Here is a 14,800-nt window from a genome sequence, read left to right on the forward strand (position 1 = left end):
CTTGTTAATAACAGTCCTGTACACTTATTTACCTGGGGTTGTGGATATTCATGATGTGTTTGGTTCTAACAGTCAGTGATCAAAGTTCCAGCAGGGAAGGTGATGGGGGCGGGGGGTGGAGTGGTGGGCTCTGTTCTTGAAGTGAAAAGCCTTCCAAGGTTCTGTCCAGAGTCTCTGATATACTAACAGGAGGGAGAGAATCTCATAAACACAAGTTATGGGCAGAAAGAAGCAAATCATCCTGTGTATAAAGAAAATGTCTCTTCAGGATGGAAACTGCTATGCCAGAGCAAGGGACTGAGGATGACCTTAGGGCTCAGGCTGTCCCTGGCCTCTGTATATGGGTCACCACTGTGTGCAACACAACTGAAGGAAATCTAGTTAGGACAGTCCGTGTGTGTTTCAAATAGGAAAATTTCTGCGATCCTGACATCTTTGGGTACTTCCTGGCAGGTATTTCAAGGGGACAACAGTGGCCCCTGCCTACATGAAGGCCCAGTGGGGTGCTGCTTCCTTGTCAAGGCTGGGAGAAGGGCCTTGGCCAGCTCTGCCTTCTGTGCAGAGTACCATGCCTGTGTTACCGTGTCTGCCCCTCTGGTTGAGCTATTTATCTGGGTCATGATACCCTTGCAAGGGACTCAGAACACTGAGCTAGGTGCAAGCCCACCCAGTGCTATCGTGTCTAAATAGGGTGCATTCTTGGCACATTGTCTCATGAAGATGTGCAGCAAAAAGTGCTTTTGTGAGGAAGAGAGTTTTGTTTTTTTGTTTTTTTTTTTTTGCAATTTTTGGCCAGGGCTGGGTTTGAACTCATCACCTGCAGCATATGGGGCTGGTGCCCTACTTTGTTGAGCCACAGGTGCCGCCCAAAGAGAAATGCTTTTTTTTTAAACGATTTATTTATTTTTTTTTTATTTTTGGCCGGGGCTGTGTTTGAACCCACTACCTCCGGCATATGGGACCGGCGCCCTACTCCTTGAACCACAGGCGCCGCCCGAGAAATGCTTTTTTATAAAAGTACATTTCCTATTTTTTTCTTAGTGGCTGCTAGGAAGCTTAAAGCTAAATTTGCCATCCACTTCCAATGAGGCTGCCGGACTGCACATTTGAGTCTTGTGGTTCCTCAACTCCGTGTTAGAACCTGCCACACCTGGGAGTGCAGGTGGAAACCTTGGGCATTGGGCAGGCTATGAAGTAAGACTTACTACCTGAAGCTGCACAGCAGGATCATGCCTGTAATCCTAGCACTCTGGGAAGCCAAGGCTGGTGGATTGCTTGAGCTCAAGAGTTCAAGACCAGCCTGAGCAAGAACAAAACCCAGTTTCTAAAAGCCGGGTGCCAGCTACTCAGGAGACTGAGCCAAGAGGCTCACTTGAGCCCAATAATTTTTTTCTTTTTTGAGACACTTTGTCACCCTTACTAGAGTGCTGTGAAGTCACAGCTCATAGCAACCTCTAACTCTTGGGTTTAAGCGATTCTCTTGCCTCAGCCTCCCAAGTAGCTGGGACTACAGGCGCCCGCCACAACACCTGGCTATTTTTTTTGTTGCAGTTGCCATTGTTGTTTAGCTGGCCCGGGTTGGGTTTGAACCCACCAGCCTCGGTGCGTGTGGCCAGCGCCATAACCACTGTGCTATGGGTGCCAAGCTTGAGCCCAAGAATTTGAAGTTGCCATGAGCTATGATGCAATGGCAACAAAGACTTTGTCTCAAATAAAATAGATCCTGTCTTCCATGAGCCCTCTGCTCACCAAAAGGACCTGGAAGAGGCAGAGACCAATCCAAGAGCGAGGAGTAGGCGGGCTGCCAAGGCCACATGAGACTACTTTCTACCCCACAACATCTGAAGTCAAGCCGCCACTGAAGACTTACTACCAATTCAGGTTCCTGCCAATTTTTGCTGGTTTAGATTTAGTAGAGAATTATTTGCTATAAAGTGTTCTCTGAGGCTGTTTTGCCTTATGAACAGGAACCAGACATGGGTTCCATTTTGGCAGGCCTGCCTTAGGCACTAGTTTGTGAAGGACTTTCACACACAGGATCACATGTACACAAGCACCTGGGTGTGCAGGCACAAACTCAGGCAGGGGCAGGCTAGCCACACAGCAGGAGCCGGCTGCTCTGGAGCCAAGGTGACTTTTCTCCTCTGAACTGCACTGTCAATGCTGGTGACCTGGGGACCAGACAACCCTGCCTGAGTCTTCCCTCTGCCACATGTCCTGGGTGAATGGGTGCTTGCTTGGCTAGTGCCATTCAGGGACCTGTATGCTGTGTGTGGCCGCAGTGGTTAAGTCCAGACCAGCTGGAGTCAGGTTCCCTGGGAAGCTTAGAAATTGTTAACAACCCGAGGGGAGCCCAGGGAGGCCATGGGGTCTAGTCTTGGGGAATAGAGATGGCCTGGGGATAGTGGCTAACTTTCAGCTGCCTGCATAAAAAGAGGGCCCCATGGCCTATAAATTGCCCAGAGACAGAGGTGGGCACTTGGCAGAACCAGCAGCATCTCGGTGAGGTTCTCCGTGGTCCCAAATGCTCTTGCATTACCTACCGAGACTACAGAGTCCCCTACCCAGTACCTGATCAGGGCCTGATGAAGGAAGCAACACGTACCCCTAGAGAAGTGAAGAGCCAGGCACACTCCTCATTCTGAAGCATTGGTGACAACAGTCAAAGTGCATTTTATTGCCAACGGAATACTTAACACAAGGGCACAGGGCAGACGGTGAGAAGGGCTGCCGGAGGCAGGGCGCTTATCTAGCCTAGTCTTGGCTCTGCCCTCTCAGCCCAGGCCCCACCCCTGCAGCCACTCTCCTTGGGCTCAGGACACATTCCTTCAAATCTGTCAGTGGCAGACAAAGCTGGGCTAAACCTCCCCAGCCACAGATCACCCTGATTTCTTGGCTGCTCTGGCTGAGCTAAAGGACCCAGGGGTGGAAACAGCCCCCCAAGATGGGCGATGGGATGGACCAGGGCAGAGCCAGCCAGATCAGGGAAATGGAAAATAGGAAATGGGGTGGCTGCAGATTCAAGGCAGCACCTGGGCCAGCTGCCTACAGGGATATCCATCCACCTGCCTCCCTGCCTTGCTCCCCAGATAGCAGGTACTCTAGCCTCCAATCTGGTCCTAGGGACTTGCATCAGGGATGCCCTACGGTGGCCCAGGGAGAAGCACCCTACAAACCACCCCAGAGACTCATCTACTAAGGCCTGAGGGCCTCGTGGAATCAGTGCACTAAACAGGCCACAGACAGTGTGTCCAGAAGGCAGGGACCACTCAAGTAGCCCTGTTTCCCAGTGGGCTGACTATAAACTTAGAAGAAAAGCTCTAACGCGGAATATTAAAAATGTTCCATATATTTCCTGAAGAGTTGTGGCTCAGACCTCCTGGGTCCTGGCTGCTCTCCCAAGCTCCTTCTGTAGGTGAATAGATTCACATCCTGAAGAACCATCCATACAGCCCAGGCCCAGAAAAGGGCATTGAGGACACTGACCTGGGCTGGGAGCTCAGGCACCAGGTGCAGGGGCAAGGCCCCTTGGCCACAGGAGTCCCAGACGTGTCCACCAGCTGCCCCGCCAGACCCCTAAGGGACCTAGTAGTTCACGAGTTGAGCTGGGTAGATGCCATCCTTTGTGTTGAGCTGCTGGGGTCAAAGGTGAAAGTTCAGTAAACATGGCCAAGGGAATGAGACCGCCCAAGCCCACCTACCACTTGAGCATTGCCTTCCTGCTCACCACGCTGCCCATGGTGGGGGCATCGCCCCCCAGCCCAACACTGATGCCTGGTACCTGGTGTTCCTGTCTGGGGACCACGCTGGGCTTCTGGGCCAGGGGCGGCTTCTTGGTGGTAGCATTTCGAGGGGCAGCGCTGGGCTTGCCAGGCTCCTCCTCACCGGGCATTGTCCCCACTCCTGCCAGCGCATAATGCCGCTTTCGTAGTTCCCCGAGCCGCTTGCGCTCAGCCTCCAGTGTTGTCTCCAGCTCTAGGACACGCACCTGCAGCCCAAATGGCTCCATTAGCAAGGCCTGGCCTCCCCAGGGAGGATCCTCCACTGACCGGGGCTCAGTGACCAGCTACCTACCTGAGTCTCCATCTCCTGCTTCTTTAGCTTGATGAGGGACAGGCCAGAGAAGTCCATAGTGTCTGTGGCCAGAGGACAAGGTAAGTGGGCACCCTTCCTGCAAGCCTGGGAGCAGGCTGCTGTCCTCAGACACCCAGGTACTCGCCTCTGTCCTCAATCTGCTCCTGGCCTGACTTGGTAGAGGCCACCACGCTGGCAGCCCTCTCGTTGACAGTGCGGGAACACTCCTGCAGGCGGCTCAGGTGGGTGCTATGCTTGTTGGCCTTCACCTGGGGAGATTGTCAGGGTGCGCCCAGGGTGGCAGCAGCAGCCAGCAGTTAGGGACCTTGGGCCAAGTATGGACCAGGTCTACAAATGCCAGCACACAGCCTTACCTTGGAAGCCGCCACCAACTGGGCAGTACTGGCTGCGATCTCGTGGGAACAGACAATGAGCTCTTCATACTTGCCCATGTGCAGCACCACCCTGTCAGCTGACTCTCTGGGAGACAAGGTGGGTTGGGGCAGGGTCTCTGAGCCCGCGGATGGTGGGGCTGCCCCCATGCTCCCCACTCCCACTCCCAACTGCACAGTAAGCAGACCCCTGCCCATCCCCACCCGGTGTGACATACACCAGCTGCGTGGCTCCCCAGCCCACAGCCTTGGAGGCTGATATGAGGCCTTCGGTCCAGCGCGAGTTCTTGGCATAAAATTCCTGCTGTGTGGCCGCCCCCTAGTGGTGACAGAAGACAGGGCCGGATGGGCCAGTCAAGGACTTCACAGGTGGAAAAGGATCCCTGTGGGCCCTTCTCCCCTCACCAGGGCCTCGGTGCACATCCTTGGGACAGGGGTGTCTGATCACTACATGTAAGACCTCGCAGGCTCTGCTATGTAGTCTGCCAGGGGAGTCACTGTCAGACCATGGCCCGCACAGCTCACCCTGCCGCTCTCCACGATCTCCTTCTGCAGGCTGGTAGACGTCATCACCAGCAGCCGGATCGCCTGCCAAGACCAAGACATATTTGACTCTCGAGCAGCACCCCCAGGCAAAGCTGCCCTGGGGCCACAGTCACCCTCTTACCTTCATCAGGTCGGTGCAGGAGTTGAGGATCCTGTGGAATGGAACGGGAAAGCGCAGCTGGTCCTCTGTGGCTCGGCCCACTTAACATCACACACTAGGGCCTGGCCACAGTAGTGCCCCCACAGGTGAGGCTGGCATGTCCGCTAGCTCCTGGGCCTTCCTCTTTGGCATGCTATGCAGTCAGGGGACAGAACCCCTGGACCTGGGAAGGCTGTGGGGAACCATGCCCATTCCAGGCCTGGGAAACAGAAGGGGGCTCACCTCTCATTCACCTCCAGCTTCACCCCCGAGCTGGCGTGGCGGGCCTGGTTCATCATATCCTACAAACAATGACAGCTGTGAGTGGGGGACAGCAATGTGGGAAGGATCCTCACCCTCTGACCCCATAGTCCTGGGGCTCAGGGCAGGAAAGCTAGGGCCACCTCCAACCCTCCCAATTCTGACCTGGAAAACACCACCTGTGCCCTGCCTGCAGCCCCTAAGGCTCTGTACGGCTGAGGAGTCCCCAAACTATCCTCACCTCGATCCTACGCACGGCATCTTCAATAGCTGCAGATGTAGCTGCCATCTCCTTGTCAACCATGGCCCCCAGTTCCTCCTGCCTCACATCTAGGCTCTTAGGTTTCAGCTCCTGGGGAAGACAGGAGTCAGACTTGGGTGGGCTCGATCCCACTAAGCCCACAGGGCACAGTTGCAGATTCCACACACCAGCACCTGTCAGGCCAGACCCCATCTATCCTGTGCCTCACCTGGCCCAGCCGGAGGATGCCCTGCAGTGGGCTCCGCACCAGGCCGGGCTGTGCCCGCTGCACAGCCTGCTGGTCCTGCAGCTGCCTCATGAGCTCCAGTGCCCGGGCCCCACACTCCCTGCAGGTATCCATCAGGCCTATGCAGGGAGAGAGCCCCATGTGATGCCAGGGGACAGGTCTGCAGGTCCCCCCTTCCCAGGCTGCTATGAAGATTCCCATGGGAGACAAGCCAGGGAGGTAGCTGACCCTGCTGCCCCAGGACCCACTTACGATCAGCAGGGTCAGTGGGTGCCAGGTGGGAGGTGGCACTGCCATTGATGATGGTATCCGCAGCCAGGTGGGAAAAGCGGGTCAGGGCTGCCACCAGGGCGGAGGCATCTGTGCAGGTGTAGGTGGGAAAACAACAGTGAAATGCTAACACAGAGCCATCATTACCAGCAGGCTGCCCTCTCTGTCTCATCTTCCCAGCAAGCCCAAGATCAGGATGGGGAAAAGATGGCTTGGTGGGAAGCTGCTGTTCAAGGTCATGCTGCCCCAAGGAATAGGAACCAAGTGGAGAACCAAATTAGGTCTGTGTGGCCCCAGGCCTCTTGGTGCCCCACCCCCTGCAGAGAAGGGCAGGGCTGGGTTCCTGGGTGGGGCCTCTGCTTAGCTTTCTGAAGAGAAACCTCAAAAGGCAGAAGACAGCCATGCCTGCTAGATGTAGGACCCTGGACTCAGGATCCAGCCAGTTGGCCCTTGCCCGGCCCCTGCACTCACCTGCCAAACAGGTGAGGTACTGGGTATGGCCCTCTTCCAGGGCACTCACGGAGTCCAAGGCTGCCTGGGCTCTGCTCACCAGGTAGTCTGTAAGCACAAGAGGACCTGATGACCCTGTTGCCCGCTTCTCAGTGTTGGGATGGAAGAAGGGGTACATGGGTGCAGACAAGTAACCTTTGAGGGTAGGGCCGGAAGGGCAGTGGCCCTGAGTATATACCCGGAGAGCTGGTGCAGCGCAGGTGCAGGGGGTCATCCAGCTTGCTCACAGCATCCTGCAGGATGGCCTCGGCCTCAGCAGCAGCACCCCTGAGCACCGCAAACTGCTCATCCAGCAGCTTCTGTCGCAGCCTCTGCTCCTGTGACTCCTGGTGGGAGGGAGACAGGCAGCTCAGAGGGTGAGGCCATTGGGCCCAGCTGAGACCCTGACTGTGGAGTGGCTGCCCTCAACGGGAGGGGAGCAGAGATTTCCAAAGAGAGGCCTCACTCTATCTCCCCAAAGCTTGAGCTGTTCCCTTTCAAGAGGGGGATGAATAGCTAAGCAATAAAAAATAGATAAAATAAAAACCATAATCTGAATAGACATCTCTCTAAAGATGGCTTGGTGAGTGTAGCACAGTGTTATGGTGCCGGCCACATACACCAAGACTTGTGGATTTGAAACCCGCCCGGGCCAGCTAAACAACGACAACTGCAACAAAAAATAGCTGGGCACTGTGGCAGGCACCTGTAGTCCCAGCTACCTGGGAGGCTGAGGCAAGAGAATCGCTGCTTAAGCCCAGGAGTTCAAGGTTGCTGTGAGCTATGATGCCACAGCACTCTACTGAGGGCGACGTAATGAGACTGTCTCAAAAAAAAAAAAAAAGATACATATGGCCAGTGAGAATGTGATGTGCAAGGATGCACATCATTAGCCAATTAGCCATCAGGGAAATGCTAATCAGAACCATAAGAGAAACCTCTTCAGACTCACTAGGCTGGCTAAAATAAGGGCTGACAATAATAAATGTTAACAAGGATATAGAGAAATTGGAAATCTTATGCATTGTTGGCAGAACATAAAATGGTGTAGCTACTTTGGCAAAGATTCTGACAGTTCCTCAAAATATTTGTTTGTATTGAGATGGAGTCTCACTCTGTCCCCTGGGTCATGGTGTCATCATAGCTCACAGCAACCTAAAACTCTTGGGCTCAGGTAGCTGAGACCATAGGCACCTGCTATCATGCCTGGCTAGTTTTTCTATTTTTAGTAGAGACGGGGTCTCACTCTTACTCAGGCTGGTCTTGAACTCCTGAGCTCAGGGAATCCACCCACCGTGGTCTCCTCAAGTGCTGGGATTATAGGCATGAGCTACTGTGCCCAGCTAGTTCCTCAGAACGTTAAACCTATAGTTCCACTGGGTTCCACACATGTTAGGTGTATACTCAAAGAGAAATGAAAGCCTTTGTTCACACAGAAACTTGCATACAAACGTTCACAGAAGCATTCTTCACAACAGCTGAAAAGTGGAAACCCAAATGTCCATCAACTGATGAGCAGATAAACAAAATGTAATCTACCCACAGAATGAAACGTTATTTGGCCAGAAACAAGAAGGAATGACATATGCTACACAACGGATGAACCTGGAGAACACAATGCTAAGTGAAGGAAGTCACAAAAGGCCACATGCTGTGTGATTCTATTTACATGAAATTTCTGTAACAGGCAAATCCAAAGAGATAGAAAGACTGGTGGCTGCCAGGGGCCGGGAAGGTGGGAGCATGGGATTAACAGATTCCTGGGTCAGGAGTTTCTTTTCTGAATGCTGAGAACATTCTAGCAGCATGAGAGATGCTGGAGCCGTACCTTCTCTGCCAGCCGCCCTTGCAACTCGCTCCTCTCCCGGGAGCTGTGCTGCTGCTCCTGGCTCAGCGCTGCCTCTTTCTCTTGCACCAGGCTCTGGGCCGCCAGCAGGTCGGCCTCCCGCTGCCGCACCGCCCCACTCAGTGTGTCCTTCTCTGTGCTCAGCACCTCCAGCTGTGAGCTCAGCTCAGATCCACTCTGTGGACAGGTGTTGGATAAGCAGGGGTCCCCAGGTCAGCCAGCCCCCTTACTTCCAAACCATTCTTTAGAGGTTAATGATTATGCCTCATTAGAAATGGAACTTCCAGAGGGCTAGGGCTAGGTCCTATCTCCTGTGTAGCCTGCCTGTGGGTCTGGGTCAGGGCTGTACCTTGGCACCACAAGGGCCCCCTGACCTTAGTGGCAGGTAGGTGTGGCCCATTCACAGGGAGAAGGACCTGATTGTCCCAGCCTGCTTCCAGGACGCTCCCCTGCCCCTTGCAGCACCTGCTCCATGCGTCTCAGGGACACCTGCATGCGGGCCAGCTCCCCAGACTTGGCCTCCAGCTCCCTCTTGACCTTCTCCAGCTGGTCACTCTGCTCCTCCAGCTAGGATAGGACAGTGTGTCACTGGGGCAGGGGGCTGGGGTCCATGTGCAAAGACGCACGTGTGCACACACACAACATACCTTCAGCTCGGACTCCCGCTTCACCTGCTCCATCTGGAAGGCCAGCTGCTCCTTCACCCGTGCCACCTCCTCCTGGCTCTGCTGTGTCACTGTCAGCTGTTTGGCTGTGTCTGCATTCTGCAAGGGCAGGCGACAGGCTCCTATTTTGCTGTGGGCTCAGTGGGCTCTACGGGATCCACCACCCTGCCCCTGGTGGGCTACCTTCCGCAGCAGCTCCGCGTGTGCGCTGACCAACTCGCCGTGCTTCTCTTTCAGCTTGCTGTAGCGCGCCTCTGTGGCACTGGCCCTCCCTGAGGTGAGAAGGGGAGCTATGACGCCCAGGGCGGGCAGGGGCCACAGTCAACCCCACACTCGCTCACTGGGACACGCACTCTCGGCCTCCTCTCGCAGGCTGTGGCTCCGCTCGCCTTCCTGCTGAACGGTCCGCAGCTGGGCCAGCTCGTGGCGGAGCTGCTCATTGTCTACCAGGGCCTTCTGCTTCTGCTTCCGCTGCTCCTCCAGCTCAGCCTCCAGAGAGTTGACCTGGCCCTTCAGCTGTGAGATGTAGCGCTGGGCCTGGGGGTGGGAGGCAGGCATGGGGCGCGCAGGAGGCAGGTGTGGGGTGGGGAACAACAGGGAGCAGGCAGGGCCCTGCAGTGATGCAGCCACCCTCTGCCCCCCTCACCTCCAGCTTGATCTTTTCCAGCTCCCCACGAAGCATCTCCACCTCCCTCTTTAAGGCCTCGATCTGGAGGTCCCTAGGGACAGAGGTCTTGAGGTTCAAATTCATTCAACCAGAAAAATCAAACCTGCTTTCCCCCCACTTGGGATGTGGGCACCTCAGGAGCTCACTTCTCACTGTGCCCTCCACCACCCTCAGGGCCTTTCCAGACAGAAGCGTCCTGAGCACAGCTCAGGGAAGGCTGTTCCCAGCCCCTGCCTATGCAGCTCCCCAGGCCCTCACCTGTCGTCCTTCAAGGGCCCATTGGGGGGTCCAAACGTCTGGTCAAAGAGGTCAGCCACCACCTGCCACAGCAAAGCACAGTGAAGGAGGGAGGCAGAGGAAGGCTTAGTTTCTCTGACACCCCCTTGGCCTCACGCTGCAGCTTGGGGGGGAAGTGGAGGAGCCAGACAGGGGGCTCACCGCTGGCTCCCCGGCAGGAGGCCCAGTGCTGATCTCAATGAGATTCTCCGGCTCTTCATCTTCTGGGGTCTCCTCAGGAATCACTACCACGGGCTTGATGTGCTCAGCCAGGGCTGAGGCCCGTAGGAAGTTGGGGGGTCCCTACAGAGGCAGCAGATGAGAACAGCTCAACCTCCCCCAAGGAAGCCCATGCAGGGCCCAGCCAGGACCTGGAGACCAGGAGCAGCCCTGGGGAGGGGCGCAGGTACCTCAGGCAGCCGGGGGATCTGGATGAGGCGCTTGAAGTAGAGCATGTCAGAAGCTCTGCGGAAGAAGTTTCTGAGGCTGCGGGCAGCACAGGAGGGACGTCAGAGGAGACACAGAGCCTCTTCTCAGCGGTGCCTCTCCGCCCTGCCCTCCCTGGGGCTGGTACCTGTGAAACTGCTCGTGGAACCGGTCCCTGTGGCCTTGCAGGGTGTCTGCTGGGAGACCTGGGGGTGGTGGTGGGAGAACAGCATGAGTTTAATGGGTCTCCTTTCTGCACATGGGTGTGTGGGTCCCGTCCCCTGCCCTGCTCCTCCACATGCTGGAAACCATCAGATCAGAGATCCCTGCTGATCTGACAAGTCTTGCCACACTCCCAAAGTTGGGACAAGACCCCTCAGGAGGGTTCAGCTTTCAATTTTCTGAGTCAGAGAAAGAACAGTGAGTGGACAGAATGGTACTGCAGCCACATCAGGCCTGACCTGCCCGCACACCAGCCCTCAGCTAACACAGCTCACATACAGAGTACCCCACGAGAGCAGTCCTCAAAGGGTGGTTGAGGAATGGGACCCTTTCAGAGGGTTTTTGCTCTTGCTGACCCCCCAAGCAGCTGGTGGGAGACCCTCAGGAGCAGGGGGGGCCACCTTCTAAAAAGCTAGGTGTTTCAGGGAGTCCACACCACTCTTTTCACTAAATCTCTCGTTTTGGAAAATAGTGATTGTTTTCATAAAATATAGGTAATGTTGCTGGGTAATGAGATTATTAAAATCAAAAAGTATGGGTGGCGCCTGTGGCTCAGTGGGGAGGGCGCCGGCCCCACATGCCAAGGGTGGCGGGTTCAAGCCCAGCCCCGGCCAAACTGCAACCAAAAAAAAAAAAATAGCCGGGCGTTGTGGCGGGCGCCTGTAGTCCCAGCTGCTTGGGAGGCTGAGGCAAGAGAATCGCGTAAGCCCAAGAGTTAGAGGTTGCTGTGAGCCGTGTGATGCCATGGCACTCTACCCGAGGGCGGTACAGTGAGACTGTCTCTACCAAAAAAAAAAAATAAAAAAAAATAAAAAAATATCTTAATGTCTCAATTTTCCTTTCTGAGGGTGAGCGTGGCCCAGAGACTCACAGGAGTGCAGCTTGAACAGCAGCTTCACCGTGTAGTGGTAGAGGGGGCTGCAGTCTTGGATGACCTGGATGAGTGGGGCCAGGCGGCACTGGCCCGAGGACATCTGGGACACGGCGATGGCTGTGTTGAGCTGCCGGAACACTGAGCACAAAAGGGGTGGGAGAAAGAGACCACGAGCCTGTGGGAGCTGGAGACACAGGCCTGAGCGGCCTCCCCAACACCAGGGGCTGGCACCACACACACAACCACCCTGCCAGGCCAGTTCATTGATGAGGTGATGTGGCTCAGGCAGCCTGCTGGAAAGCAGATCTCTAAAGCAGATCTCTTGGACACCTGTGGGCTCCCACCCTCCAGGACAGGGGCCCCATGAGCTTGTGGCTGCCCAGGCTATGACCCATATGCCCCTATGAACCAGGTCAAGGGTGACGACAAGGTCAGAAAAACGAGCTCCAGCTCAGCTGGTCAAGAGTTTCCAGAGGCCTCTGCTGGGGTGGGCCGGGGCAAGGTGCCTGACTGACAGGGCTAGTGGACAGCCGCTCGGAACTCAAACCTGTTCCGAGTTTCAGAGAGGGAAGTGGACTGAAGACTGAGCAGCCCAAAGGCCCCATTTTATAGACACAGGACCAGGCTGGGTTTCTCCAAAGTCACCGAGTGGGGTCAGGACTCCACTCAGCACACCCCAAGTGACCCCAAAGTCTCACTTGTACCAGGGCCAGTTTTCCCTGCCCCTGACAATTGGGCCTTGTATCTGAACTACCAAGTAGGAGGGACAAAGGACAAACAAGAGGCTGCTTCCTCCTTGGCCGGCAGCTTCTCTGGGGCACAGAGGAGTAACAGCAAAGGCAGTGAGCCAGAGGGAGGGTGGCAGGGCGGCCCCAAGCTGGACAGACTCAAGCTCAGTCCAGAATAGCCGTCCCAGCCCCTTGGGTCCTGCTCTTGCCCTGCTGGGGGGGGTGGGGGTGGCTGTTTGCAAAACCTCTGTAGTTAACAGGAGAGCACCTGGGAGGGAAGGAACAAGAAGAGGCAAAGTGCTGTCTTTTTTTCTTCTTCTTTTTTTTTACTATTCTGAGATAAGGTCTCACTCTGTGGCTCAGAGGTATACTCATGGCTCACTGCAGCCTTGATCTCCTGGGCTTAAGTGCTCCTCCTGCCTCAGCCTCCTAAGTAGCTGGGACTACAGGTGAACAATACCATGCCTATTTTCAAATTTTTAAAAATAGAGATGGAGTCTTGCTATGTTGCCCAGGTTGCCTTCACTCTTAATTTCTATTTTTTATTTTTTATTTTTTTTGGTTTTTTGGCCGGGGCTGGGTTTGAACCCACCACCTCCGGCATATGGGACCGGTGCCCTACTCCTTGAGCCACAGGTGCCGCCCCTCCATTTTTTATTTTTTTAGAGACAGACTCTCACTTTGGTCACCCTTGGTAGAATGCTGTGGCATCATAGCTCACAGCAACCTTCAGCTCTTGGGCTTAGGCAAGTCTCTTGCCTCCGGCTCTTGAGTAGCTGGGACTACAGGTGCTTGCCACAATGCCTGGCTATTTTTTTGTTGCCGTTTGGCCGGGGCTGAGTTCAAACCCGCCACCTTTGGTATATGGGGCCGGTGCCCTACGCACTGAGCCACAGGTGCCGCCCACACTCTTAATTTCTAATTACATGTCATGCTAAGTATGTTTTCCTTGTGCAAAATTAAAGCATATGTAAAGTACTGCTTTGGGTTTTAGGCACACATACTGTTCTGTGATGTTCTTTATTTAACATAGCAGAAAGTTTTCTAGATCTTCCCAGCTATAGTGGAGTCAGCTACAGCTCTCTCTTAACAGTCACTCTCTGTTCCCTGCTACACACAGGCAAGGAGATGCCAGTTCTCCACCAAGAAGTGTTTAGAACATTTCTGGTTTTTGCCATTACGGACCTTGAGGCAGGGAACCCCTGTGCCCGCCACCCATGCTCTAGACCAGGCGTCCTCAAACTGCGGCCCGCGGGCCACATGAAACCGTGTGTGAATTGTATTTGTTCCCGTTTTGTTTTTTACTTCAAAATAAGATATGCACAGTGTGCATAGGAATTTGTTCATAGTTTTTTGTTTTTTTTTAAACTACAGTCCAGCCCTCCAACGGTCTGAGGGACAGTGAATTGGCCCCGTTTAAAAAGTTTGAGGACACCTGCTCTAGACCATTGGTTCTCAACCTTCCTAATGCCATGGCCCTTTAATACAGTTCCTGTGGGTCGCAACCCCCAGTTTGAGAAGCGCTGCTCTAGAATGGTACCTAGGCCTGCCTCTGCCGCCTTCCTTGTATTTCATCAAGACACCAGTGTCACCATGTGCAGGGAGCATGCCTGCAGGTCTTCACTTATGCTATGGGACTGCCGGCTGCCCACAATGGCTTCCTCCCCTGCCAAGGGCAGCACAGGGTGGAGACACAGCCTCTGTCCTGTGAGGGGCTCAGGCTTAGCACATCTCTGCCAGGATGCAGAGCCTGGCACCTGAGGCTCCACCCCTGGATATGTGTCCTCTGTTTCTGTGCTGGATACTGGGTGGGCCTTCCCCAGGCAGAGAGGGCCTGGCTCCCAGCTGACCTCTCATCCATCAGAACCGACTGCCTGTCAGGCTCACCGGCCACAGAGGCCAGAGGCTTCTCCAAACATCTCTAACTCTTAAGAAGGCTGCTTCCCCTCCAATGCAGAGTGATGAGTCACATCCACAAGTTGTTTTGAAACTGCCACCTAGAACAATCACCTCTCTGGCCAGGAGGGTGAGCCTTCTGAGATTTCCTGTCCAACGGCTGCTGAGTTCCCAGGCTAAGAAGTCTGATGTTACTCAGAGGCTTTTTAGAACAGAAAATGGGCATAATGACCCAAACCAACTCTCTAGAGTAGGCTCCACAGGTGCCCTGAGGTCAGGGCAAGAACCCAAAGAGGCAGCTCACAGCTCGTCCATGCCTATCCTCCTAGTCTTGGGGCCACCAGAGTGATGCTCAACGGGCAGGAGGGAAAGCCGAGCCTGTGCTCTGAACGTGCCTGCTAGGGCCTGGTGACATGGAGGGAGACCTGTGCTGTGCTTTGGTTCCATTACCTATGCCTGGAGGGGCAGATGCCTTCGAGGACATTAGGTTGACCTGGTCACTAGAGTCTTCTTCCTTTCGTACCAACCTGGACACTCAGCA

General features: G+C 54.9%; 1 protein-coding gene across 9 annotated transcripts in view; it reads right to left on the minus strand.

Annotated features, from left to right (window-relative positions):
* Positions 1–14,800, minus strand: part of HIP1R (huntingtin interacting protein 1 related) — a 29,633-nt gene that overhangs the window by 1,131 nt on the left and 13,702 nt on the right. For 3 of the 9 annotated variants that reach the window (XM_053587928.1, XM_053587922.1, XM_053587929.1), the window contains exons 8-32: positions 11,633–11,773; positions 10,688–10,745; positions 10,524–10,599; positions 10,276–10,416; positions 10,096–10,157; positions 9,817–9,889; positions 9,524–9,707; positions 9,354–9,442; positions 9,153–9,269; positions 8,971–9,072; positions 8,488–8,682; positions 6,859–7,006; positions 6,642–6,728; positions 6,153–6,260; positions 5,883–6,019; positions 5,654–5,764; positions 5,395–5,453; positions 5,134–5,164; positions 4,992–5,054; positions 4,685–4,785; positions 4,449–4,554; positions 4,220–4,343; positions 4,075–4,136; positions 3,728–3,988; positions 2,637–3,633 (exon numbers count right to left, since the gene is read on the minus strand). In XM_053587928.1, the coding sequence (XP_053443903.1) occupies positions 3,586–3,633; positions 3,728–3,988; positions 4,075–4,136; positions 4,220–4,343; positions 4,449–4,554; positions 4,685–4,785; positions 4,992–5,054; positions 5,134–5,164; positions 5,395–5,453; positions 5,654–5,764; positions 5,883–6,019; positions 6,153–6,260; positions 6,642–6,728; positions 6,859–7,006; positions 8,488–8,682; positions 8,971–9,072; positions 9,153–9,269; positions 9,354–9,442; positions 9,524–9,707; positions 9,817–9,889; positions 10,096–10,157; positions 10,276–10,416; positions 10,524–10,599; positions 10,688–10,745; positions 11,633–11,773 (2,684 nt within the window). In that variant the 3' untranslated portion in view covers positions 2,637–3,585. Of the gene's footprint in view, positions 1–32; positions 183–2,636; positions 3,637–3,727; positions 3,989–4,074; positions 4,137–4,219; positions 4,344–4,448; positions 4,555–4,684; positions 4,786–4,991; positions 5,055–5,133; positions 5,165–5,394; positions 5,454–5,653; positions 5,765–5,882; positions 6,020–6,152; positions 6,261–6,641; positions 6,729–6,858; positions 7,007–8,487; positions 8,683–8,970; positions 9,073–9,152; positions 9,270–9,353; positions 9,443–9,523; positions 9,708–9,816; positions 9,890–10,095; positions 10,158–10,275; positions 10,417–10,523; positions 10,600–10,687; positions 10,746–11,632; positions 11,774–14,800 lie in introns of those variants that run through there. The other 6 variants (XR_008379503.1, XR_008379502.1, XM_053587923.1 and 3 more) reach the window with 6 other exon arrangements.

This window comes from Nycticebus coucang, chromosome 4 (genome assembly GCF_027406575.1).
Source record: "Nycticebus coucang isolate mNycCou1 chromosome 4, mNycCou1.pri, whole genome shotgun sequence".
NCBI lineage: Eukaryota > Metazoa > Chordata > Mammalia > Primates > Lorisidae > Nycticebus > Nycticebus coucang.